At 43.3% G+C, this 23,942-nt stretch overlaps 2 protein-coding genes across 2 annotated transcripts in view; one reads left to right on the forward strand and one right to left on the reverse strand.

The window, feature by feature from the left end:
• Window positions 1–1,202: 1,202 nt before the first annotated feature.
• On the reverse strand, window positions 1,203–16,438 carry LOC307238398 (WW domain-containing adapter protein with coiled-coil-like). Its single transcript, XM_080011353.1, has 13 exons — window positions 16,194–16,438; window positions 15,497–15,530; window positions 15,008–15,197; window positions 13,927–14,018; window positions 12,267–12,382; window positions 11,979–12,076; window positions 11,439–11,741; window positions 10,095–10,217; window positions 8,255–8,412; window positions 4,636–4,730; window positions 4,333–4,507; window positions 3,398–3,525; window positions 1,203–2,886 (listed from the first exon to the last, which is right to left on the reverse strand). Exons 1-13 carry the CDS (start codon window positions 16,232–16,234, stop codon window positions 2,817–2,819), a joined length of 1,623 nt encoding a protein of 540 aa, XP_079867479.1. The 5' UTR covers window positions 16,235–16,438; the 3' UTR covers window positions 1,203–2,816.
• A 3,961-nt stretch (window positions 16,439–20,399) lies between these two features.
• The window catches only part of LOC307237576 (MAGUK p55 subfamily member 7-like), a gene marked incomplete at its 5' end in the record, with an annotated part of 19,406 nt that continues 15,863 nt past the window's right edge, over window positions 20,400–23,942 (forward strand). Inside the window, 3 exons of the mRNA XM_080010320.1 lie at window positions 20,400–20,424; window positions 20,836–20,954; window positions 21,533–21,610. Of these exons, the coding sequence (XP_079866446.1) occupies window positions 20,400–20,424; window positions 20,836–20,954; window positions 21,533–21,610 (222 nt within the window). The remainder of the gene's footprint in view (window positions 20,425–20,835; window positions 20,955–21,532; window positions 21,611–23,942) is intronic.

The raw sequence follows: 23,942 nt of genomic DNA on the forward strand, positions 1-23,942 counted from the left end.
TCACCTCGTTCCAAAGGCACCTGTCCAAGGGTGGGATATATTAGGCAGAACGTGAACAGTCAGTTCTTAAAGTTGACGTGTTGGAAGCAGGAAAAATGGTCAAGCCGAAGGATCTGAGCAACTTTGACAAGGACCAAATAGTTTTGGCTAGACGACTGAGTCAGAGCATCTCCAAAACGACAGGTCTTGTGAGGTGTTCCCGGTATGCAGTGGTTAGTACCTACCAAAAGTGGTCCAAGGAAGGACAACCGGTGAACCAGCGACAGGGTCATGGACGCCCAAGGCTCATTGATGCACGTGGGGAGTGAAGTCTAGCCCGTCTGGTCTGATCCCACAGAAGATCTACTGTAGCACAAATTGGTGAAAAAGTTAATGCTGCTCTGATAGAAAGGTGTCAGAACACACAGTGCATCACAGCTTGCTGCATGAAGGGGTGTACTTGGTCTGTGACAATTAGGAAGGTTTAGGAAGGTGATACGTGTCAAACTAACATCCACATGAATGCCAGGACCCAAGGTTTCCCAACAGAACATTGCCCAGAGCATCACATTGCCTCCGCCGGCTTGCCTTTTACACCCCACAGTGCATCCGGGTGCCATCTCTTCCCCAGGTAAACGACACAACGTCCACATGATATAGAAAAATACATGATGTATCTTCATTCATGGTTCAGTTCTGACGTTCAGGTGCCCGTTGTCGGCACTTTTGACTAACAACTTTAAGAACTGACTGTCTAACTGACTGACTGCCTAATATAGCCTGCCCCTTGACGGGTGCCATTGAAACGAGATGAGCAATGTTCACTTCACCTGTCAGTGGTTTTAATGTTTTGGCGGATCGGTGTATATATATACAGTTATTAATGTTCAATTGAAATGGAAACACAACCATGCAATGCAGGGGATTTGAACATTAGGACATGATCTGGTTTGATCCTCAATCCTCCTCCAATTTTTAAAGGCAGTCGTTTATCCCACTTTAACATAATTAAGTAAATAGAATGTCTAAGTCAAAAGACAGGCAACAACCTAGGCAAGTCATAAATCAGGTAAAAAACATCAGTTGATTTAAAAACAAATATATATCAGTTGACAGGAGATATGGTAGAATATTTTATTCTCATATAGATTTTATGGAATAACATACAAAGCCTTTCTACCCTACAGAAATGCCCAGAACCCTCCCACCCCCCACCCCACCCAGACACAAGTGTGCACATTAGACCACATCTGCCAGCCGATGCGACGGCCGGTACATCGAGAACCTAAACTGTTATTGTTTGATGAAGATATCCTCAGACCAGAGGGTAAAGTAGAGACTAAAGAGACGAGAACTGTGTGGATGTTGCAGAGTATAATTGCAGTTTCATGTGACAAGTCTTATCCATATAAAATAAAAAAAAATCTCATGAATCCATTAAAAATAATAATTATAATAATAATAATAATAATAATAATAATAGAAAGGCAGCCAGATCTGGCCAAAGTCAATTCCATCTGAACCAGGAGAACACAAAGAAATGAGCTTCGTTAGGAAATAACAAAAACAAGAACTTTCCATCTTCTTCTTCTTCATCGTCAGCACTGAACCGACATAATCAATAATGTGCAACAATAATTTAACTTTACATAACTGCTCAAATAAAACATAAGTTCTTCTCTACTCTCACCATCTCTTGTAAAGCTGCACATAGGAATGAAATATTTTGCCCCGCTTGAGGACAGAAACAAAACACTGACAAACAGAGACAAATAAGCTGTAGGGTATAAAGTAAATAATGATACAAATCAAGGTAACCAAATAAGAGCCGATCTAGGTCCAACAGTAGTTGAGTTTTATTTCGTTTTTTTTTTTAATATCTGAAACATGTGGGGTGGCGGGTGCGTTGGACAGAGCAAACCTCCTCCTTGCTCAGTTTGTTTTTGAAAACTGATGGATGGCCCCTTAACACTGATTCCATTTAACGCTCGCCTCAAAAAGTATGTTGAGAAGCCGGTTCCGAGCCCAGCATCCGTCCCAGGCCCGTGGCTTGAGGCCGGAGCTGATCAGACCCCCCCCCCCCCCAACAAAGATGGGAACAACATTGTCGAGCGGAATTGTGAGAAAATAGGTTACGTCGTTAACATCACCGTCAATCAATTCAGCCAATTTGAATATATAGAATTCATCAGTATGGAGCGGGTTATATTTGACGAGTTCACAGGCGTTTGTTATTGCTAAACGCCTTCGGCACATGAAAGTGTCAATTTTTCTGACTTTTTTTGGAGTCTTTTTGAATTCCGGGGAACGGAGGTGATCCTTTTCTCCTCAGCACCACGAGACGTCAAAACACACCAGAGAAAACGTGTTGAACGGCACAAGAAAAAAAAACATAATCCAAGAGTTTCACAGTCCAAAAGGTGCTATTTGAAAAGAGCTTCTCGGAGCCGAGAAGAGACTTAAGGCCCCCCGGGCCCCTGGGGGTCCTTGGCGTCCATCGGAAAAAGGGGTCACGCACTCGCTGAACCGTCCCTCCTTTCCGTTCGGTCCGATTCAACGGGGGCAATTCGGATCGTGGGCAAAACAAATTTTTTTTTTTTCCAAATTGAGACGCTCCGGTTTGCGCGGACGACGCCCCGGGCTGGTTTCTACGACGATGCTCAGCTTCGCCGCCCTCCTCCGGGGCTCCGCAGAACGATACCTACCGCAGCCTTCCCGTTTTCTTTTTTTTATTTTTATAAATTTGTTAATTTTTTCTTTTTCTTTTTTTTTTTAATCCCCCTCGTCCCTTTTCATCCGTCCATCCATCCCTTCCTCTGTCGTCTCCGCCCGGACGTTCAGACCATGTAGGAGTTCTGGTTCTTCAGCTTGTCCAGCTCTTTGCTCTGCTGCCTCAGAAACAGGATTCTTGGCGTCGGGACGGTGAGACACGAGGACAAAGGTGAATGAAGACATTTGTTTTCTGTGTATTCTCATGTATTTCTACACATGCCGTATTACGCTGCGAGTGATAATACAATACATTTTGACACGTGTGCCTTGAAATTTCAACTTAGGTTGAATATTTATGCTGCGCCACAGCACCACCACGAACGGTGCATATTGTTCTGCCACCAACCAGCTCTTTCTGAGACTTTAGAACACAGTTCATAGAGATAGGATTATCCCTAAACAGAGAGTGACAATGTGCGCACATATTCACATATATTCACACACACATTTTCTGTGTGGCTTTATAAGGTGCTCTGAATATGGAACTACTTTATTTCAGTCTTTAATTCACGTAAGATGTTCATGTGAAACAAGTCAACTTTAAGTTAAAACCAAAAGAACATTTGACATAACTTGTGGAAATCAATATAACTGTCAATATAACTGCCATTCACATCCTCTTGCTCCACCCGTGTGGTGTTCCTACCTCTGTTCGCGCAGCGTGGCCTGGATCTCACACACTCGCACCAGGGAGCGCAGGTTCTTCAGCTCGGTGCATATCTCTGACATGTACAGACTTCCCATGTTGTGGAAATCCTCCCGCAGCCGCGCCGCCTGTAAAACAAAGCATGAAAACACCACCTAAATATTCACATTTAAGAATACTTTTCGAATTGCATTGTCCCAATACATGGGGGATCCCGTCTCAGGGCTCCAGACTGCCATCATTTAGTCGCATTTTGTGACCATTTTTGGGGACAACAGTACAAAACTAGGAGCACCAGTGTAACTTGCAAATATTTTTATAAATCATCATTTTGTATCAGTAGCAGCCATAGAGTAAGTGGCCCCATTACGTACGGTGCTTGTTTCATTCAATAAGAAAACGTAAAATACGTAAAATAAAATGACCTACATCTAGAATAAACACACTGTTGGCCTGTGGCGATCACAGGCACCCCATCGCTGGTGCGCTCATCGTCAGAGAGGGAGACAGGTGGGCAAAATGCGCACCGATCGTTCCCACGCCGCGCCGTAATGACGTCATTATGACACGCGCACAGAACGACACTACGGCGTCTATAAATCAGGCTTGATACAGTTAAGATGGAAAAAATATGAATATGTTGCGTTGCATGTCGATTTCAGTGGTGCTCCTAGATTTTGTGCTGGTGCTTCTAAAAGCTTCAGTAGGGAGGACCAGGGCTTCTAGCCTGGAGTCCTGCGTCTCTGTGAGGCAGTAAACACAACCCATTGTTAACTTTATCTTCACTGAACCCAAATAGGAAGCTTCAAGATTTCAAGGTTTTAGCCTCTTTGTGATATTCTCAGCTATACTTGTACAATGCGCCGTGAAACGCCCCAAACCTCCACCCTCGTAGTGCTCCACCCACGCTTCGCCGCTGGTGCAGGGCCACCCACCTGCTTCTCTGTGTGCTCTCCTGGCCAGCCCTGAACGTGCCGGATGAGGTTCTCATCAAAGTGGGCGGCCAGGGTGGGGGTGAAGGTGCCAGGGGCGCCGGCCTGAGTTTGGTTTATGCCGCCCGACGTGACGGCCCCAGATATATGGTTTGGTCCCGTGGATGGAATCTCCTGGCTGCGAGAGCAAGAACAGAAATGAGCTGGAGCAGGGAAAGGTCACTGACTCATCACATTTAAAAAGGAACCCTCGGAGGTTCAAGACACTTCGTATTAATGGATTTGTTTCTTTCTTTCCGGGCGTACCTTCTCTGCTGGAGAGTTCTGGGGTCCTCAGGCCGTTTTTCTACAGAGGACTGAGACAAGAGAGCTGGTCCAGGTTTACCTGAAGACACACTGCCCTGTGGGGGAGGAAGAGGAAAAAAGCAGCAATTGGAAAAGAGGAAGGTGGAAAGAAAACTATCACTCTATGGCAATGGGCAGAACTTCATTCGCTCCACTCATTTTAACCCTAGAATGCATATATTGGGTCAAAAAGGCTTAAAATGTATTTTATTTTTTAAGTTTACACAGTAACCATCGGCTGACAGTCTAGTTACCTCGGAACAAGTTCAAGAATAGGTTCATTAGTCCTAGTTGGACGCAACACACACCAAAACGTAAAGCAGACTTGCAACAAATGACTTTTTATTTTACCAATCAAAAAACTCAGTTCATATCACTGAGCTAAATGTCCATCTGAGAAAATAAGTATCCCGTCAATGCCCTTGTGCAATAATTGCGCATGAAACAAAAATGAATCCTAAGGGCCCAGGTCTGAAACCCTCTTTAAAATGCAATAACAAAGGCAATGCATTGCAGTCCAAAAATAAAAACAAGTTAATAAAAATAAAAAATAAAAGAAAAAGAACAACCGGCCTCCTGGACGGTTAACCAGGCCTTCGCACCGGTATGACAAGGTTGCTCCAGCACTGTGGTCTCCAGTGAATGCCAATGATGCAGCTATCGGCAGCTGAACATCTCGCAGTATCCGGGCTAAATATTGTTATTATTGGGGTGCTAAGCACAGGCAGAGCAACTCTTCCAACTACGTACATATGTCTCTCTCTTTCACCCCCTTGTGACGCGCTCCAAACACTTTCCCTTTATCCACCCAGGGACAGTGCACAGTTAACAGGAAGCATTAATGAGCAACACAGATGAAGGTTACACCTTACAAGGGATTACTGTTTAACCATATATCTGCATTAACCTACTCACACTTGGGGCCATGTCACAGTCACGCCACCCCCAGCCAGCGGCATGAGGTGAGAGAACCCCCAAAGTATGACTTCATATCCACCCCCTTGAACCTACCCTCTGTCCTTTTGAGACAGCCATTTAAACCTGTAATTAACCGGTCCTAACCTTTTCATCACCTGGACCGGCCCTGACCATTGTGGGAGCAGCTTGGGTGAAAAGTTGTCAGAGGGTTTGCGGATGGACCCATCGGTAATCTGGAATATCCTCACGAGTGACTTGAAAAAAGCTGTCTAGCTCAATAACGTTGTCATGCAGGAGAAATGCCTCAGCTTTCCAGGGTTGCACAAAGACTTCTACGCAGACCTGCAACTAGGGGGCACGGTCTCACTCCTCTACGAACAACTAAAGCCAGAAAAAGTGAACATGGTGCTGACATTTTTGCACTTCAATCTATCTTGAAAAGGACCAAGGTTTGGCACAGCTCGCTCTCTGGACCACAAGGCTAGCAGTACTGTTTGATGACAGAAAAGTGTCAGTGTTAGTGTCAGTGACATTTTAATCTCTCCGGTCATAATGTCCGGTGAAAATGATTCCCTCCAAGCACAAACTGAATTAGTGCTGGGCGACAAAACGATGACGATAATTATTATTACCATATTTTTTTTCCCTCTATGCAAAATAAAAAGAGTCAATCATTTTGATTAAAAAAATAAAATAAAAATTCTGCCAATCAGTTCATTTCCGCGTTCGGCAATTTGCAACGGAAAGCCAATCAGTTTGGATGATCCAAAGCCGACCCCGTTTGTCGATATAGAAATAAGCCACGCCCGCAGGTCGCGCTTGTAAACACAGTGGACACGGAGCGGAGGCAGAGCACAGTGTCGTGAGGACAATCAGAAAGATGATGTCTCGTTGACAGGGGCACAGGCGGCCATAGTTTGGCGTTTTTTGGATATCTAAGTTCAGACCCAAAGCAGACGGTAAATATCTTCTGTGTTGTAAAATATGTCGACGAGACGTCCTGACGAAGGCCACCGCAAACGTTATTAATCATTTAGACCTACTTGCTATGTTCAATTTATTTTTCATTTTAATCAAAATTGGATACAAGTAAAATGTTCACTAAAGCAGCTGCACTTTTTACTGGTTCACAAACGTAAATTATTTTATTTAAAGTAGTACTATTTGCATTTTTTTTTTTTTTTTTTGTTAAATGAGGTTAACTTACGGGACTTGTTTTATTTTGAATATTCAATAAAGAATATTGTAAATCTACATGCCTTCAGGATTTCATTCATTTATATAGCCTGCCTATCAATTGTTTGTAAGCTCAATAAACACATAAGATATTAGCGGAATTTTTCCCATTTGTCCGGGACATCAAAATCTGCCACAATGCCAGTTGGACTTTATTTTATTTGAAGAACTGACTATGACAATGACAATGCCATTATTTATTTATCCTTTATTTATGCAGGGAGACCTTATCGTTTATGATTACGTTACTGAAGAATAATTGTTGGGGGGGGGGGTTGTATTCATTCTGCTGTCCTTGCTGTGCCTGTCTGTGTGATCTAAACCAAACAAGTTACTTATTTACTATGCATTTACAGCCCAACTAATCAAACCAGGCAGATGCTTGAATATCAGGTTGATAAGTAGATGCTTGTTATTAATGGATTTTTTTCTCATTGTGATTGCCTGCTGGGTGTTTGTGAGATTCTGAATGAGTCATTGTTTGTTTTTCACTAAAAAGGAAGTTCAGAAAAAAAAAGAAAATATGTGTCCTACGATGTAATAAAAATATTTGTTTCTTCAAACTGTAAGGTGAAGTGACTCCAGTATGTTTAAGTGCCAGTTTTAAGCATATTCTGATGATTATCGGGATAATATTGTGAATCACAATTATCTTGGCCGGGATAATCATGATATGAAACGTTCATATCGTCCCATTTTTTAGGTCCAATACAAGACGCCCTGCTGGATCTCCCACTCAACTATCTTTAAGTCGCTCCCCTGTCACTTCTTTGTCCATCACTTCACAGACATCAAGGCTTTGTGGGAAGGCTTTCGCTAGAGAAGTGGGTATTTCAGTACCATAGGGAAGAGCTTTCGGAGTTGTGAATGCAGCTATCAACACCTTGGTAGCATCTGTGGCCCTGGAGAGTGCATTAGGTGCAACATTCATGCATCCGTTTATATTGAGGACGCAAAACTCAAGTTGTTGGAGCCTCAAAGTCTACCGGGTCAGCCTCGATGAAGGGGTGTGAGGTATGATGATTTTAGATCGTGGACGATTAATGTCACAGGGGCAGTGATGTGTGATGACTGCGATGATAAACGGACGTTATTTTATGTGCTAAAGCGGGACACTCAGGCGTGAATGAATAACACAGTTTACGGTTACACCGCGAGAGGGATTAGTGGCAGTGTCGCAACACATTTCATAAATTCATATTCCACTGAAGAAATTGATAAAGAGTGAGCTAATGTCAATGATGTAATGACAACTGCAATCACATCATCAAAACACCTTCAAATATGGAATTCCTGAAAGATTCGATGGTTAAAGCATTGTGGTTTAAAAAAAAAAAATTTTAATTAAAAAAAGAAAGGCAAGAAAATAATTTGGGTCATATATGCATTCTGTGGTTAAAGCAGGTTGGAACTAAATGCCGCTCACCCTGCTCTGGGAGGGCACGGGGGCTCCCGCGACGCTGCCGAGCATGGATTTCTGTCCCGACGAGTTGGGCTGCGGCGTGCCGTTCCGAGGGGAGCCGTACGGCCGCGGCGAGGGCGTGTCCGACGTTAGAGACACCGGGGACTGACTGGACTGCTGAGCTGCAAGGCGGGGGGAGGCAGGCGGCGTTAAGCCCGGTGGAAAGGATACACTTCCCTCGCACACTTGCACAATTATAGGGGTTTGATGTATATTAGGACTGGGTATGGGGCAGGATCTCCCAATTCAGAGCCGAGACAGCTCATGATGCATTTAAACAGAACTATCCACCCATTGTACGCATAACGGTTATCCAGAACTTTGATGCCTCATGTATAATCTACAGTATATGCAGACACAAGAGAATGGATGTTTTGGCTTGAGCACAGCACAGCAGTGCACTTACTGTACACCGCGATCCATAACCTGCTTTCCACCGGGTTTGATGTATCTTCCCACACAAACAGAAAGTGATGAAAGCAGAAGGAGCTAGAGACGACACATCAATACCGGCAGGCAGCGTTCGCCCTGAACAAGTTGAAACCCTTTCGTCACTTCATTCTATGGTCAAAGTTCAGAACAATCAACAGTAACACTGTATCAAGCACTAAAGATTCAAATTCACCTACATTTCTAAACAAATCAATACAATGTTTTCGGGATGAATATTGATGCTTTCATAAAATATTAACATGTATTTCAAAAACGATCATTAGTAATTCTGATATTAAGAGATGCACCGATCCACTGTTATTCAGGTCCGATCCATGTGCCGATACCAAAGCTCTTTTTTATTATTGCTGTTATGTGTAAGGTTAGTCTGAGTCTATAGTAAACCACACAGCACTTATGTTAAAATAAAATAAATATAAAAAAAAAAAAGGAGCAAAAAATATACAAAGATCCATTAAAGTAAAATGTATTCCAAAGCCAAAAGCATATATATGAACTGAATGTTCTGTAGGCTTCATATTTTACCTACACATACAAACAGGTGGAGGTTTGGCGTAAGGGAGGAGAGAAAAATAAATAAAATATATGTTTTTCCTACTCCACTCCCTTGAATATGAAAATGAGTCATTAAAACAAGTTGAGAAATGTAAACACTGTTTTCTATTCAGAAAAAAACCGCAGCTCCACCGTTTACTTGTATTTGTTGACAGGCCGGTCTCGTCCGTTTAAACATGGCGGCGGTGTTGACGTAGGATTATTTTGGTTTTAAACCGGTAAGCCGAAAGGTATATCTGTTTAGTTTTAATTGTCATCCGGTGATTCGTTTCAGTGTGGCGCTTCACAATTAGAACTACAGCTCCTGACAGCCCTGCGGCGGTGCATATACACCGGAATCATGACGTTTTATTTTGAGGACCAATCAGTGACCGTTTGACCAAAGAGCCCCGGTTCCTATTCACGCATTGCACTTTACAGGTTAATTATTTGTGGAATTGAATTCTCGAGGAGGCAGAGCGTTAAATTAGCAAAATAAAATGGTGCGTTTATGGTTGAGCGCAAGCTATGGAATGGAATGGAATTCGTATCGGCACGTGGATCATCAAGGTCAGTCCGGCATCCGATGAGTGAACGACGTGCGTATCGGCACTCGATAGCGATATTGGATCGGTCCCATCTCTAATTGATATTATAACCAAGCAGGTAGAGGCGTTGATTAGAACAGCGAGAACAGTCTATGAAGTTGAAGACAATGTTTAACTATATCAGAAAAATACATAATATTTAGCTTCATTTGAGAATCAAAGGTGGGGGGTCTGGGGTCCAAATTGGGGTCTGGGGTGCAGCAGCGTACCTTGGCTGGAGTGCTGAGCGGCTTGGGAGAGCAGAGCGCTGAGGTTGAAAGCGGGTGGTCCGGCGGTGAGCAGCTTGTGAAGCACAGACCGCAGGGAAGCTTGGGTGACGGCAGCCGCCAGGACTGAGAACCAGGACACAAAGAGCAGGTGTGAGTACACAGAAGCGGACGCACGCACAGACACGCGTTAATTGAGCATTGTTTTTTGTTGAAAGTCACCAGCGTGAAGCGGTTTGTCATATCTTTGTCAATTGAATGTGTTCAGTGATCACAAGTTAGCGTTAGCTGCAACACTTCAACCGTAAACTCTGGAGAGACTGAAAGCAAAGTTTTTGTTTGGGTGATTCATTTGAAAGGCAAATGCCACCGTGAGTTATTTATTCACTACATTCAAAAATAAAGATGGGATCTCTATGCAGCTACGTCATGTTAAATGAGTATTAGGTGGGTATTGGAACATTTTCACAAGGACAGTATCGGAACCTGTGATTGGATGCGTACATCCCAATTAGTGAGGCATCATGAGCAGTCTGTCGGTTTGACCAATATTCCAAACAATGTGTTTGCCAACGGCAACAAATATTTGCATGCAGTAAAATAATGCGGGCACATTTTGCATGGGAAAGAAGCAGAAGCACTAGCACTACTAACCTAATACAGATTTTTTTTGTTCCTGAGAAAATATCAAGTTGACATATACGCTGCACTTCCCACAATATAGAATTGAGTAATGAAGATATGATAACCTAGCAGGTAGAGACATTCATTATTCAGCTCACTCAGCCGGAACTCCAGCCTTAAAGACCAAAAAAAAAAAAACATTTCAACTATACACTAAGATCTAAAATCCCAGATGGCATGATCTTAGATCATGTAATGAAATAGTTCAACAGGAGTACAACTTTTCAATAAAATGAATGCGCACATAGATTCAGACATAAGTCGTCATCTTCTTGAAGTACCCATTCCTCTTCTATTCCACGAGAATTCTGTTTAAGACTAAAATTTGTACACACATAGATAACTACATACATACTGTAGGGTGAAAAGTCATTTGGCAAATATTAACTATATAACCACATACTGCATAGTGAACACGGTGCATAAGAAAATCTATGAACGAGCAACTCTTAAATCGTATCAACTCATGAAAATGTGCAGAGCTCTACATTTTCATTGTGACTGCAGCTCTGAACAAAAGGAGGATGATCCATTTCCAAGGTCTTTTTAAGTACTTCCCCACATCAGAAGCTGATTTCCTAGGCCATTTCTTCAATTTAACCCCTTTTAAGGACGTTTCCGCCCCTGCACACAACAATACTGTGCCCATCAACAAGTCCTCACCCTCGTTGATCTTCGCCATGTCCATGCTGCCGTTGGTCATCTGCAGTGTGGCCTGCAGCGCGGGGAGCAGCTGGTGGAGGAGGGCGGGGTCCTGGAGCAGCGCCGGGGACTGGGGCTGGGGCTGGGACTGGGACTGCACCGCTGCAGAGGAGGAAGAGGAAGAGGAGGAGGTGGTGGGCAGGGCGGACCCTGACCCCGCAGGAGTAGGGTTCAGGCTTTGAGAAGCAGAGGAGGAAGAGGACGAAGAGGAGGGGAAGGAATGGCCAGAGTTGGAGGCTGTGGACTGGTCCCCTGAAGTGCTCTCTGTGGAGATGAACACAACACACAGCCATCGGTTCCATTGGGTTTGACTCATGTTGTTAGAATGCTGAGCAAACATGAAACAAAAATAAACTGTAAATACTGAACAAGAGGAACATATAAACTCCACACAGAAAAATCGAGTCTGGGTTCAAACACAGCAACAGTTCTACCCACTGAGCCACCACAACATCATAAAAAGTGTGGAATGTGACCAGAAAGTTCGAAAGCGATGCTCACTAGCTGTGGCTTTGTCCTGCAAGGCCTCTTGTCTGTAGTCCATGTCCCTCGGGAAGCTGTTGGCCGCCATCTTGGATGAGTCCTTCTGTCGTTGTTCTCTGACGGAATTCAAATAAACACAGAAATTCAAAGGACGGCAATATGAACATGCAACCTGCAGCTGTTTTCCATACGCGAGTGCCTTGCAAAGGTTGCCGTGCATCCAATTCAACGGCATCTACAACTTTGAAGAAAAACAACTGAGTAAGAAGCATTCAGTAGATTTAGACTGATTCTGCATGGGCCCACCTCTCCAGCAGGTCCTTAGGCTTCTCCCACTGGGAGACCTCGGTCCTACAGTTGTAGTAGTACTTCTTCCCAGAGGAGCTGATGTGCTCCGTCCAGTCTTCAGCTGGGTCCTGACGCTGAGCGAGCGGGGAAGAGAAAGAGGTAAGCAACGGCGGTGAAAACTCTTGAAAAGCAGTCGGGCGATGTGCTGCATCCCACGAATATCAAAATGTAGCACACCATTCTGGTGATGCCTTCATGCTTTGTCCCTGTCTTTTAACGATGTTTAATCCTTTAACATGCCTTTAAATTGGTTGCATTGCATCCATTCATTGTTAAAAACAAGACTTGAAGATCCTTGCTCGTGTTTTACATCACTAGAAAAGGCTTGTCATGCTAGTGCAGCTCACTGCAAACCACATTCAACTCATTTGAGTTAAATATACTCTATTATACAAAAAAGCTGGCTAATCACGTTTCTGGCTAATCGTAATCCTTTTGCGGTGAGGCTCAGTTTGACTGCTACGGCAGAATCATCAGAGATGGAAATGTATGCGTTTCCACCTTTGCAGAAACCTTTGTCGCTGTTGTCTTCTGGTCATTCGGTGAGTGCCCTAGGACTTCCAATTTGTGGGAAATCTAAAACATATTTTTCAATCATCCATTTTATTCAAAATAACACTTTTGCGAGCGTAGGGACAATAACGTCAGCGTTAATCCTGTGAACTCTTGTGACCTGGTATGGCAACAAAGATAAGCATACACCAGATTCACATTTGTACATCCCACGCAGGGAAGCAGCCCGGGGCTTCCAGGGTCTAAAGCATCAATGTTTTCACAGAGAGGCAAGGTGCCACCGTGCTATGTTTAGAGAAAATGGGCTGGGCTGGTCAATGCCACATTTTAAATTTTTGCCAAATGGGCCGAAATATTCTCGCTACACTCCCGGTGGCATATATTTACAGCCGGCAGCTGCCAAGTAAGTTCACTTTGGCCAATAAACGACTCCACTGTTCCACTTTTTGAAAGCGTACTCTCAATCTTTATCCCCCCCAGAATATTTCAAGGTAAGCCGCCGAGACGGCTGTGAAATGGTGGCATCAGTTAAACAGCGTTTTACAGTTCTGACCCCCAAGAGCCTTTTGAGGAATCCAACAGCAGCTCCGAGACAGAACTACAAAAGAAAAGCGCATACATTTCAAAGAGGGACGAACGAAAGACTGGCCATGCTTTCTGGCAAAGGGAATCAATTCGAGAGCACGAGGCTCATGAACACCATAAAGGAATCGTTCCCCCATTCTCCTCAAACAGTCCGCTTCCCCGACTCTCCATCCGTCTTGCTGCCTCCATCCCCGTCTCTCTCCATCTCTCACAATACGATCCATCATCAGGATATGTGATCCAACTTTCATGTCTACGACGATGGATAGACATCTAACTTGACGGATACACAGCTGGAAGGAATTTGTACGGCGCTACAACGCAACCTAAACCGCCTCCACAATTTTTGATTTGCGTCGTGCCCAGCGCCGCCCTTATTTGTGTGTAAAGACGTCAACCGAGGGAACTTGGAAAGTTTTGGGGTCGATCGATAATCCCGAAGTCTAACCTCGTTAATAATATCGCAAGGAAAAACCGCATAGCTGCGCCGGCTGCGCGGTGAACGTTCCAGAAGTCTTACCCTGTCTGTGGGTCGGCTCTGAGCGCTGTGGGAGTCAGAGCCGTGGTGGGAGCTGTTGTTGTGGGAGTTTTCCTGGGGAGAACCGTTGGTCCCTGTAACAGAGGATTTCTGTCATGACTAACATCTGTGGTTTTCTACATGGGGTCCCGGGCACCCCCAGGGGTCTTTCAAGAGGTTCCAGGGGGTCCAAGACAAAATTATTTAATAGTTGGATGTTCACCCTTATTACATTTCCTAGACGTTAGCGCCATTAAAGAATGTACAATTTATGACGGCTTTTCATCATTGTTTCACTGTTATCTCTAACTGAAGTATAGACATTCAAATCATATCTAAAAATATTTTCAGATTGTGGTCCCAGAGACAAAATATTATCAAAATGGGATCTGTGGCCTAACGCCTATTAAGTTGTAGGTCTTTGACATGAAAAAGGTTGAGAATCATTGACTTAGATCTGGATCCTCAGAGGTTGGTCACGGACCACAGATCAAGAATGCGAAACATGTTAACAGATCATTTTCAACAACTCATAATCCTCCTGTACACTTTATGATGTGAATTTTTATTTTGTCCGGTTTTTACTCCGACTTGTATTGTGGCCGGGCCCCTCGCAAACGGTTCCCTGAATAAATCGATGGCAGGGTCAATATCTAATGCAAATCAACTGTACAGTTAACGCAACTACTGTGTTAAAAGTTATAGTGAAGTTAAAACGTTATAAGTAAAGTCTAAAAGCAAGTCTGATATGCCAGAGTTCAGTATAAATTCTACTATCTTTCAACTAGAGGTAGCTTTCCACCAATACAAAAAAAAGTCACACTCTCCATCATAACAAAGGCAACAACTATTCGGGCGCCAATGATGGATCTGCAGTGAGTTTCCCTTTACATTTTCTGCTCGGTAGAAACCTCCCAACACTAAAGTTTTGTAAAGACGAAAATGTGTTCGAGCATCACCTCGCACCATACTTTTGTCCGCGGACATGGACGTGCTTCTCGGCCCATGCAAAAACTCGGGAGAGAGCCTGAATTTGTTGTTGACGCATTCTTGTGGATTTGCGCCAACCGAATCGAGGGCTTACCATTCTTTCCTCTGAGTGCATGGGAAACTTTTGCCTTGCTGTGTCCCGTGTTGTCGCCCTGTCTGCTGACGGGACTCTCGTCCGAGCGTCGCAGCATCTTGTAGGGAGGCGTGGGATCGGACGACCCATCGCGCACCTTGTCGTATCGGTGGACGCTGCTGGACTGGCTCTTTGGTTGGGACTTATGGGTCTAAAAGTGAAGAACAGTCATCTTGAATGAATCCTGCGGACCTTTTTATGATGCAGCTAAATATCACTAAACTGTTCACATCCATGAAAAGTCATGTTTGCCAACAAGAGTAACACCGCCTCGAAAAACTAAGCGACGAGGCTCTAAGAGAGCTGAACAACAACGCATTAAATACAGGATTTTGGAGGTTGAAAATTAAACCTGAAAAGGATAAGATTTACTGGAAAGGTAATTTGCATCTGTGATGTTAGGGATGATGCAAGTCGGCTGCTGTTTAGCGATGCATCGGCCCGGCATACCTGATAGGATTGAGAATCCCTTCTGTCGTTGCACCTACAAAGGTAAAAGGAGATTAGATAACTGTGTGATATAGCAATCTTACCAGATTTCTACTTGATAGACGTAGTATTTGTACAGATTGTTTTTATATATACACAGGTATGCAAACTTGCATAATTTGCTATCTTCAACAGTGTGTCAACTGAGGATCAACAGGATTGATCATTATTGCCATGTTTTCTATTTTTCAATAATCTTTACGTTTAATGGATATCGCCAGAGAAAATATTTTCATTGTTAAAACAATGTTATTGCCAATTGTTTTGATGTGACGATTCGTCAATGAGTGAATAACCTTTTCTCTTCCTATTTCTGTAGTTCCAAAAGGAAGCTAAGGGCTAAGCTAGCTATAAACCCCATAAGCTTAAAGCTAGCCTAGCCTTGCAGTTATGTCCAATACTGCACTCCGAGTATCGTGTTCAGATAAAAGTTGTAAGATTTATGAGGTCGTTGGACGGTGTGGGGAGCAGCTGGTGGAGCTTTGGAACGGGGAATATTGTTCCGGGAAATACCCGCAGCCCGCCGAGCTAACTCGGATAGCAAGACGCTAGCGTAGCCGCTAGCATAGCCGCCGCAAACCAGCTCCAAAATGTAGTTTGATAAACCGAACATCAAACCCTGGACGTGAGGAGAAACGTGTTCCCACACTGGATTTACCCATCGCTGACTCTTGCTGGTTTCCTCGCATGCATCACCATCAAGGCCGTGCTGATGTGTGAGTGTGACGGGGAACTGTGGCCTCTGCTCCGCCCGCTCCGAGCTCTCTGTCTGTGGAGAACCGGGACCGGACAATATCTGCACTAGACTGTTGGATCGAAGCCGAGCACACGCATCGCACAGCGGGCGGTCTGGTCGGTCGCCACCCTCTACGCCGCTGTGGAACAGTGCCGAAGGAGCGCTCCAGGTTTGGCCTTTACGCAGCGCAGCACAAGCGGGGACGCAGGAGACGACGTAGCCGCAAAATCTGCTCCGTCGAACCCGCCTCCGGATCGACCACTCCCACTTCCGGGTTCCTCTTCCGGGATACACCCGCTGCGACGTCTGATTGGTCTAGAGCGTGGGTCTCGAGAAGCCTGGAAACAACAATAATAATAATAATAATAATAATAATAATAATAATAATAATAATAATAATAACAACAACAACACAATACTACTACTACTCATAATAATAATTTAAAAATATATATATTATTATTATTATTATTATAATTATTGTTATTATTATTATTATTATTATTATTATTATTATTATTATTATTTAAAAAATACTACAACTACTTTTACTCACAATAAAAATAATAATAATAATAATAATTACAATAACAAACTACTACCAATACTACTACTAATATTAATAATAATAATAATAATAATAATAATGATAACAACAACAACAACAACAACAATATACTACAAATAAAAAAATAATAAACATGTTATTACAACAACAATAATAATAATAATAATAACAATAATAATAATAAAACAACTATTGTTATTTTTGTTATTATATATAATAAAATAAAAATGTATTATTGTTATTATTATTATTATTATTATAAATAATAATAATTATTATTATTATTGTTATTATCAATAATAATTATATAATTGTTGTTATTATAATTTATTATAATATAAATAATAATAATAATAATAATAATAATAATAATAATATAATAATAATTATAATAATTATAATAACAATAATAATAATAATAATAATAATTATTATTATTATTGTTATTATTAATAATAATTATATAATTGTTGTTATTATAATTTATTATAATAATAATAATAATAATAATAATAATAATAACAATAATAATAATAATAATAATAATAATAGTAATAATAATAATAATAATAATAATAAAGTAAAACTAATCCATCCCATCTCGGGATGAGGCGACATGACTTGCTGCCCTTCATAGAACCTCAGTAATGAGAGTAATGAGTACTTCCCAGTCCGTGGTCCCCACTAAGAGTTCAATGTTTACCCAACATGGACGCCCGCTGGGAATTTGCGTTTGTTTGAGGCTTGTGAATTGGGCAAGCTGCAAAACGCATGTTAACAAAACAAAAATACGACAGAGTAGTTCAGATCGGGATCTTCGCGTTTACAAACAAAAACCCATGCAAAGGGAACGTTGTTTTCGCCGTTGACGGTCTGTGACATCATGCTGTTTTGACGTCAGATCTGAGTAACAGTCCGACGTGTTTTTTTATTTGTCTGTCCCTTTTTTGTTTTTTTACTGTTTTTTGTTTGCGCTTTGTTTATCAATGTCTATCTACTTGTGTATCTAATAAAACTGAACTGTTATTGATTATTTGTATCATTGTATTGAAAAATAATCAACATACCGACGTGACGTCCCTTTGCACTTTTCCAAGTACGACGTCGGATTTCCGACGTTAATGGAACGCACCATCAGATTGACACTGTATTCGAGTTATAGGAAGATCATTAATATTTATGTACTTATTTAAAGGTGCAGTGTGTAGAATTTACAGAACGGACTTGGCAGAAATGGAATATAATATTCATAAGTTTGTTTTAATTTGTGTATAATCCCATGAAAATAAGAATTGTGTTGGCGTTACCTTAGAATGAGCCGTTTTGGTCTACGTAGGGAGCGGGTACGCTTCCATGTTGCGCCGCCATGTTGCTACAGTAGCCCAGAATGGACAAAAAAAAACCACTGGCTCGAGAGAGGGACTTTCGCGTTTTTCAGGGATTTTTGCACCCGAAGGCCACTGTAGCTTCTCCTACGTCACTGGAAAGGGCGGGTGAGGGAAGGTGGAGGTATTGAATTTGTTGTAATCTGAAACCTCTCCGCTCGATGGCACTAAATTCTACACACTACACCTTTAAAGGTCGACACCGGCGATATCTAAATCGGCGTATGTGAAAATGTTTAATAATAATTTCATATGCGAGACTTAAAAAATAAGGAACATGTATGTTATACATGCATATGCTTCAGCCATGGGTGTGGTACCGCATTTGGATGCAATCATAGAAATAAAACAAATTCATTACTAAAAAGAAAAAAAATCAGAAATTGACTGATGACTGTGCACGAGGTCTGCCGTGATAGAGATTAGTTCCAGTGCACCAACCCCGAAAACGACGATGGTAGGCACCGCGCCTTCATGAGGCCAGTATTGATTCCCGCATGCTCGATCTAGGTCAGCCCCGGCACGCAACGTCAGGGCGGGTCAGTCTGCTGTGAAGCCCATTAAGCGTTGCGGGACCTTTCATCACTCGAAGATAGATGCCGTTCATTACACTTTGATATTTGAGGAAGATCGGCCTGCCCAAATCAGGCCTAAACTGGTGCAAAACACCTCGGGTGAGTGGGATCTATTTGAATGCGTTTACGGTTTAGATTCTGTATAGACAGTGTGCAGTATTATTGTTATACTAGTCAGGCGTTCCACTGGTTGCAGTGGGAGATTCTTTTCAGAAGGTACTGCATACTGCTTGTAATTATAATAGCTTATAATCTTATAATATGCTCCTATCTCCACATGCTTATAATACAATCATGGTGCCTGATCATTCTGTTCAAGTAAAGTGGCATCCTTAGACACAAGAAATAACCATCTCTATCTTGTTTATTGTGAACCAGCCCTATACTCCAGCTAGAGCACTAAGGTCGACGAGCCAGGCTCTTCTGCATGTTTTGCGATCCAGGCTCAAAAATAGAGGGGACCGCGTCTTCGCTGTGGTGGCCCCTCAACTTTGGAATGGCTCGCCTGTACACATAAGATCGGCCCATACCGTAGAAACCTTCAAGTCTCTGCTAAAACACACACTTTGGCGTTCCCCTTGAGCAACCGGTCAAGGTTGCGGCTGTTGTGTCGCAATTATTTTATTGATATAGAATTTTTGTATTTCCCTTATTTTATTTATTCTTTTTTTTATTTATTTTATTGCGCTTACTTTTTAAATTAATTTGTTTATCTTCATTTGTACGTGTATGATTTTATTCCCTTTTATTTTTATTTTCTATATCATTTTTTTAATTCAAGCTATCCCATATAACTGTTTTACTGCATTCCTATGGTGCTTCTGTATTATTCATGAATTTCATATTTCAAGCCTGTTCAGCACTTCACCTCCACCTTAACTGTGGTTGTTTTAAAATGTGCTATATAAATTGATTGACTGATTGATCGATTGATTGATGAAGATCTTACATTGAATAAATTTTGATGCATTTTTAAACATTCTTGAATGTAATCATTGGCTATATACTAAAATATCTGCTTTGTAATTTCTGCTTTGGTCTATATCTGAAACAACAGACATGTCCCAGTGACCATCAAAATAAATCCCAAATGTTATTGATAACAAATAAAAAAAATAATAATCTCTCAATTGTCAAATAATAAAATCACTATTTCAGTGGGTTTTTTTAAATCTTAAATACAGAGGTGGGGCTCCCAGTGTCCATAAAGTAAAAGTCCTTTCACTTCTACCTTATTTTGATGCAACCCCCACTTCACCAATTAGCACATCCCAGGGATAGAACTAGAGGCTCAGCTCGTGGGTGTGACAGAAACGTGGCAGGACCTTTAACTTTCTGAACCTTTCGGTCCTCACCTCTCCCGATTCACAGCGTTATCCAGCTGGTGAAACGCTGAGGTTGAAGTTTCCCGATGCCACCAGTAGGGAGCAGCGATAGCAAAGAAGACCGCTTTGAAAAATATACACTTTTACGCAAACGGCAGGAAAAAAAACAAGTTCCTCAGCGGACGGCTTGATTCAGAGGAACGCGAAAGGTAAATTTACTCCCACAACCTCCGGTGTTTAACTACATCTCATTCAATCCTGTTCACAGCGCGAGAATGCTCGGCCGGACGGAACACAGAGGTACGTGCAACATGCAACAGGAGAACCGGACAAACACTCTTTTCCACCCGCCACATCCTGCCCTCATGAATAAAACAAAAGTATATCGCATTTAATGTTTTGCATTTTAGTTGCTCCTGGCAACGCCTCCCCCCTTTCACGGTGGCGGTGGTTGGGGGCGACCGCACCCTTTGTGTGACCTTTAACCTCTCAGTTACCGTGCCCTGCCCGCTCCTCATAATCGACACGCCAGCCCGCCCGTGAATACGTGAACAGAGCGGAGGTGCAGGTGGGCCGCTGAGCGCGCACGTGTACGTGGGTATGCATGTGTGTGAGCGTGTATGCACGTGTGTGTGTGTGTGTGTGTGTGTGTGTGTGTGTGTGTGTGTGTGTGCGTGTGCGTCTGTGCGCCTGGGTGTGCCCCTCCTCCAGGCGTGTGTCGCTTGCTGTCGTCGGTGATGTCCGGGACAGAGCCTCACACGGACAGGCAGGAGGACTACAGGTTCCTGCAGAGCATGCTGATGGAGAAGAAGCTGCATCTGCTGTTCAAGGTGGAGATCCCGTCTGTCCACATTCACAATTTATTATGGGTTTTTTTGAGAAAAGTTCTCATTCCTGTATATTTATTACATAATTGAAAACAAATCATCTTAATAGGGGGGGCGAGATGTGATTCTGGAACCCGTTGCAATTTAACTTTCAATGGAGCTCGGTCAACCTGGGGCGCCAGAGACCGCAGCGGGTTTGGACGATTTGAGTTCGAGCCACGTGTTTCCCGGTAGTCCATTACAGGTTCGAAAAAATCCACGCGGGTGTTCAGCTGCACTGCAGAATCCAGGATCATCTGTTGTACTGTATCGCTCTCTTTTCCCAGGGAAATAGAAAGGGTGGATTTAGGGGGAAAGAATAAACTGTCACCATTCGATTTCATTACAGCTTCACACAGCTTGTGTCTGGTGATGGTGATGGTGATGATGGTGATGGTGATGGTGATGATGATGATGATGATGATGATGATGATGATGATGATGATGATGATTGGAAGTGGAAGCGGCGGGGAGCAGGGGAGGCGGGAGCACACACGCACAGCACGCGTCCAACGTTTTGGCTGCGCCACCCTCCCCGACAGATCCACGAGCGTCTGCGGCGCTTCGAGAAGCGGAGCCCCCTCCCGGCCCAGGAGCAGGCGGCGGCCCTGGCACCCGACGTGAGTTCCCCGCCGCCAAATGTGTTCCGCAGACGCGCAACACCGCGGAGGACCGGGCGCGCTCGACGGGAGCACCGGGGGTGAATGATACTCCGCAATATCTTGAGCAATATCTGGGTTTATCCTCGCGCCGAGGCGTGCGCGGCGTGGCGGACCCCACACCCGCTCCGCGTTGAAACCAACTCCCGCGCGTAGGCGGCGGGATGAGACGCGCGATCCCCGAAAGAGGCGAGCGTCGGTGTCAGCGGGGCTGTTGCGTGTGTGTGTGTGTTGTGTTTTTTTTCCATCTCTTTTCCCCGGGGGGGGGGGGGGGGGGGGGAGAAAAGGATCAGCTTTATAACAATAAAATATATTTCGCAATGGGTCGCAAAGCGGCGCCGGGCGTCGGGCTTAAAAAAATAAAAAATAAAATAAAATGAAAAGATTTTCGCCTGGAGTCTAACGTTTCAGGCCGGGGCGGGACAATTAATCGGGGTGACGGAGCGCACCCACCGCTGCCGCCCCGTCGCTCCGCTACCTCCTCCGCTCAGCTGCGCCTTCCCCCCCCCCCCCCCCCCCCCCCCTTTTTCTTTTCTTTTCATCTCGTTTCTCTGTGTTTGTTTTACCAGCTCGTCCGGCTTCTCCTCCGTCCTGTCTGGATGACGTCCATCCTCCTCTTGCTCGTCCCTGGGCTCCGTCCGTCACCCCCCCCCCCCCCCTTGTTTTCCTCGCCTCGCCGGCGGCTTCTTTCTACGGCGGGTCTGCCGAAAAACGAGGCCCGCGGGGACACGTCAGTCTCGCCGCAACCTTTCATTTTGCCCACCAGAGGCTTCTAGGAGGACAAATAGGTTCATAATGATGATAATCAGGTACTTTAATAACGTTTTAATAAAGTAATGCGTTGGACCATTTTCTATTTTACTGCAGACTTGCCCTTTGTGGGTTTGGCATTTGGTTCAGTTGCTTCTCCCGAAGTCGGCTTGACATTACAAGATGTAATGTAGACTACAGAGATTACATTTATTCATTATGCAGACAAACAGACAAACAGCCATTTCTTACGTTGCTTACAACGCGGCGTTTGCTGCCGGCCTTCGCCCTACCGTCACGTTTCAGATGTGGAAAAGATTCGGCCACCCTAACTCTATAATTTCATATTCTCTCCCTCTCTTTCAAAAAACAAAAAAACGGCCCGCCACCACCCACCTCCTGCTCCCCATCTCCCTGTGCCGCTGGTACGGCTTCAGATCGACTCCGACAGGCGCGCTCTCCGCCTGGCTTAAATCATCAGCGTCTATCGGAGGGGGCCAAACCGTGGATCTGTTTCCCCTCAGAGAGGCTTCTGTTTGCTCACAGTGGAAACTAATGACCTTCATGCATTGTGTTTTCTGGAGTGCGGCCTCCACATCTTGAAGCAGTACAAGCCATTACAGTAACACGCTGGACAACATGGCAGCCGCAGCACAGTCACAGTCACAGTCACAGTCACAGGCGCCGGTTGGAGCTCAGAGGCTCCTCTGTGTGACTGGTGTTTCATGCATTTTCTTCTTCTTCTTCTTCTTCTTCTTCTTCTTCTTAATAATAATAATAATAATAATAATAATAAATAATAGTAGGAGACAAATAAATAATACTGATGCTACTTGTTACCTAGAGAAGGTTTAGCTGGCTGTGATATACAGTGTTTGATACCACAGAAAAAAAAATGTCTTTTTGTAAGACATTTGGCCAAAGCATCTGCGAAATCACATAATTTATATCATAATACAGAGCACAGTAATAAACGTAATTTAAAAGAGGTAATAGTATTAGTAACAGTAGAAGCAATAATAATAGTAGTAGTTATAATAATAATAGTAGTACTGTACTACTACTGATAGTAGTGGTAGTAGTAGTACAGTAGCAGTAGTATTGGTAGAACTCAGGAATAGTAGTGGTAGTTATTATTTTCTATTATTCATAATCTGTCATTATTAGGTTACTTGTGAAGTTAAAAATGAATTTTCTGAATGAAAACTGCTCATATTTCAAGAGAGACCTGAGTGCAACTCACTTTCATAAAGTCACAAACAATACAATAAGTATAATTCAGTCCCACGTCCACGCGACACACACTTACCAGCTGAAACAATGGGGGGTGTTTTTAACAGACAACATCAGCATTAAAAACATTTTCAAAGCATACGAAGCAGTGAGCAAAAAAAACAAAAAACAGCGTCCTTTCAAGGACCCGTAGGAGCTGACCAGCCCTCTGACCCGTCTGTCTGCTTTATTAGATTCCATTTCCAGGCGGATTCCTGCTCAATGTCGAGTCGAACGTCCAACCGTTTCAGATTTATTCGCAATAGCGAGT

The sequence above is a fragment of the Zeus faber genome (assembly GCF_960531495.2).
Source record: "Zeus faber genome assembly, chromosome: 12".
NCBI lineage: Eukaryota > Metazoa > Chordata > Actinopteri > Zeiformes > Zeidae > Zeus > Zeus faber.